Here is a 2,950-nt window from a genome sequence, read left to right on the forward strand (position 1 = left end):
TTTTCTTTATAAGCGTAAATCGCTTGCACCGTTTTATCTCGGATGCTCTTTTGCACATCGTACGATTTATACTTGAGCATAGTCTCAATATCAACTACCAAATCAAGCAGAGAGTCATTTTTCGGTGTAGGCGCAAAATTGAAACCTTTATTCAAAAGGTCCATTTCGGTCTCCGTAAACGTTTCATTCGATTGATTGATCACATAATTTTCAATAAATTGTGGCTCGCATACCGAAGAGAAACTATTTCTATTCTTTTCTTCTTTTTCAGCAATCAAATTGTCAAATTTTTGCTGTTGATTTGAAATTTTCTTTTCAAGCTCTTTCTCTCTTCGGTATGCGAGCCACAATTTATTGAAAATTATGTGATCAATCAATCGAATGAAACGTTTACGGAGACCGAAATGGACCTTTTGAATAAAGGTTTCAATTTTGCGCCTACACCGAAAAATGACTCTTTGCTTGATGTAGAGTACGTAAAGTACATCATTATAGCAAGTGTGAAACTACTTAATCTATTACTACATTTATATCACAGCGCCATTCACACACATTGTCAACTAGAATAAAACCATTGTGACATTAGCTAGTAAGAACATTGAATAAAGACTTTCTTCTGTTTCCGACACTCAACTGAGATACATCACATTGGCGGCAAAAGGGCAACTCAAAGTATTACTGCGAGAAAAGAATCTCAAGATCTCAGCAAATTCACCGTAAATTTTTTTTACATCGAAAAAGTAATCGTAAGAAAAACTTTTTTTTTTCTGAACATCTGTGCATTACATGAAAATCATCGACCAACGAAAAATGACGGACACGAAAATCATCACCGCATCATCGATGCCGGAGTTTAACCCGACAGAGAATTGGAATTTGTGGTTTGAACGTCTCGAATTACATTTTGTCGAAATTGAGTGCACAGACGAAAAGCAAAAAATTTCAATTTTATTGAAATTGATCGGAGCAGAAGCATATCAAATTCTGCATTGTTTATTCAGTCCGAAATTACCGAGCAAAGAGAAGTACAACGATTTGTGTGCGTTGATGAAAGCGCATTACACACCACCCGTAATTGTTTTCAACGAGCGAAGAAATTTCTACGCAGCGAAAATGGGAGCCGACGAACGTGTAGCATCGTGGTTTGCACGTGTGAAGAGGTTATCACTCGATTGCAAATTCGTCGCTGGTGATTTGGAACGTATCGTTTTGGACAAATTTGTCGTTGAATTGCCAAGCAAAATATTCGAAAAACTTTGCGAAGAAGACGAAACGCTGACGTTGCAAACTGCATTGAAAAAGGCGATGATGAAAGAAACAAAAATTCAACAATCGCAAAACAGCAGCGTGGACGTGAATTTCATCAAAGCGCGTGGCAAGCAAAGCAGCAGCAACGGCAACAACAATAACAATCGCAAGAAGAGCTACGGTAACGGGAAATCGAAAAAACCATGTGGGCATTGTGGTTGGAAGAACCACACATCATCATCATGCAAATACAAGGACAGCGAGTGCCATTCCTGTGGACGAACTGGGCACCTAGCCAACATTTGCAAGCAGAAGGATAAGAATAACGTCAATTTTGTTAATTTTTTTGATAAAAATTGTTCAATTTCTAGTGAAAATTTTTCTAATTCTGTTTGTAATTCCACTTCTACGTTTAGCATTGAACCATGCGATGTGACGAACTACGACTACCCAATTTATTCAATTGAGGGCTCGGAAGGGAACGATCGCTATGAGTTAACTGTGCTTGTGGATGGAGTCAGGCTTACGGTTGAATGTGACACTGGTGCACCATGTTCGCTCATATCAATTCACACATTTGATAAATACTTTGATCGAAGAGTTTTGAAACCATGCAACACACCTTTCTCCGGATACACAGGTGACCCATTGAAGATCATTGGTGAGTTTCAAACAGTTGTTAATTACAAAGGTCAAAAGATATCAGGAATAATTGTAGTGACAAACAGTGACCGACCGACTTTGTTAGGTAGAAATTTTCTACGTGCTTTTAGTTTTGAATTAGTACAAACAAATCGCGTCAACAATATTTTTGCGCCCAACGAAATGATTGATTCAATCAAAAGTGAGTTTCACGAAGTTTTTAGTTGCGGTTTAGGAAAGTATAACGTCACGACCATTAAATTACCCATTCAAAAAGATGTCACACCGATTTTTTGCAAACCTCGCCCTGTTCCGTTAGCATGGCGTGATATGATAGCGAAACAGTTAGATGACTTCGTTTCAAAAGGAATACTTATTCCCCTAGTGGCGAAGCGTTACGAGTACGCGTAGTACTACGTTCACTAATTCCCTAAACGTAGTGGTTCGTAGTGGTACGCGTAGTCGTAACGCTTCGCCACTATGCTTATTCCAGTAGACAATTCGGATTGGGCTACACCTCTTGTGCCATTATTGAAACCTTCTGGCGATATTCGCATTTGTGGTGATTACAAAGTCACAATTAATCGATTTTTAATCGATTTCAAATATCCATTGCCACGGATTGATCAAATTTTTTGCTTCAATGCAAGGAGGTATTTTGTTTACTAAACTTGACATGTCGAATGCATACAATCAGTTAGTTTTAGACGATGAAGCACAAAAATTGTGTACATGGAGTACACACAAAGGCATTTTCAAAATGACACGTTTACCGTTTGGCGTCAAAATTGCCGCCGCACTTTTTCAAAAGACCATGGAAAATCTCCTAAGTTGCTTCTCAAATGTATTCTGTTATCAAGATGACATTGTTGTCACCGGGCCAACTCTAGCAGATCATTTGAAAACGCTAAAACAAGTTTTGATTAAACTTCAGACAGCCGGTCTCAGACTAAACGTCAACAAATGTGAATTTTTCAAGGAAAAAATTTCTTATTTAGGATTTGACATTGACAAAAATGGTTTAAGTCGGAACAAAGAACGAATCAAATCCGTTCTCAAT

At 38.1% G+C, this 2,950-nt stretch overlaps 1 protein-coding gene across 1 annotated transcript; it reads left to right on the forward strand.

Annotated features, from left to right (window-relative positions):
• The first annotated feature begins 472 nt into the window (after positions 1 to 472).
• On the forward strand, positions 473 to 2,260 carry LOC129571479 (uncharacterized). Its single transcript, XM_055451276.1, has 2 exons — positions 473 to 1,575; positions 1,665 to 2,260. Exons 1-2 carry the CDS (start codon positions 787 to 789, stop codon positions 1,668 to 1,670), a joined length of 795 nt encoding a protein of 264 aa, XP_055307251.1. The 5' UTR covers positions 473 to 786; the 3' UTR covers positions 1,671 to 2,260.
• The last annotated feature ends 690 nt before the right edge of the window (positions 2,261 to 2,950 follow it).

This window comes from Sitodiplosis mosellana, unplaced genomic scaffold, assembly GCF_009176505.1.
Source record: "Sitodiplosis mosellana isolate CC-2019 unplaced genomic scaffold, AAFC_SMos_1.0 Smas_scaffold_2600, whole genome shotgun sequence".
In the NCBI taxonomy this organism is placed as follows: Eukaryota; Metazoa; Arthropoda; class Insecta; order Diptera; family Cecidomyiidae; genus Sitodiplosis; species Sitodiplosis mosellana.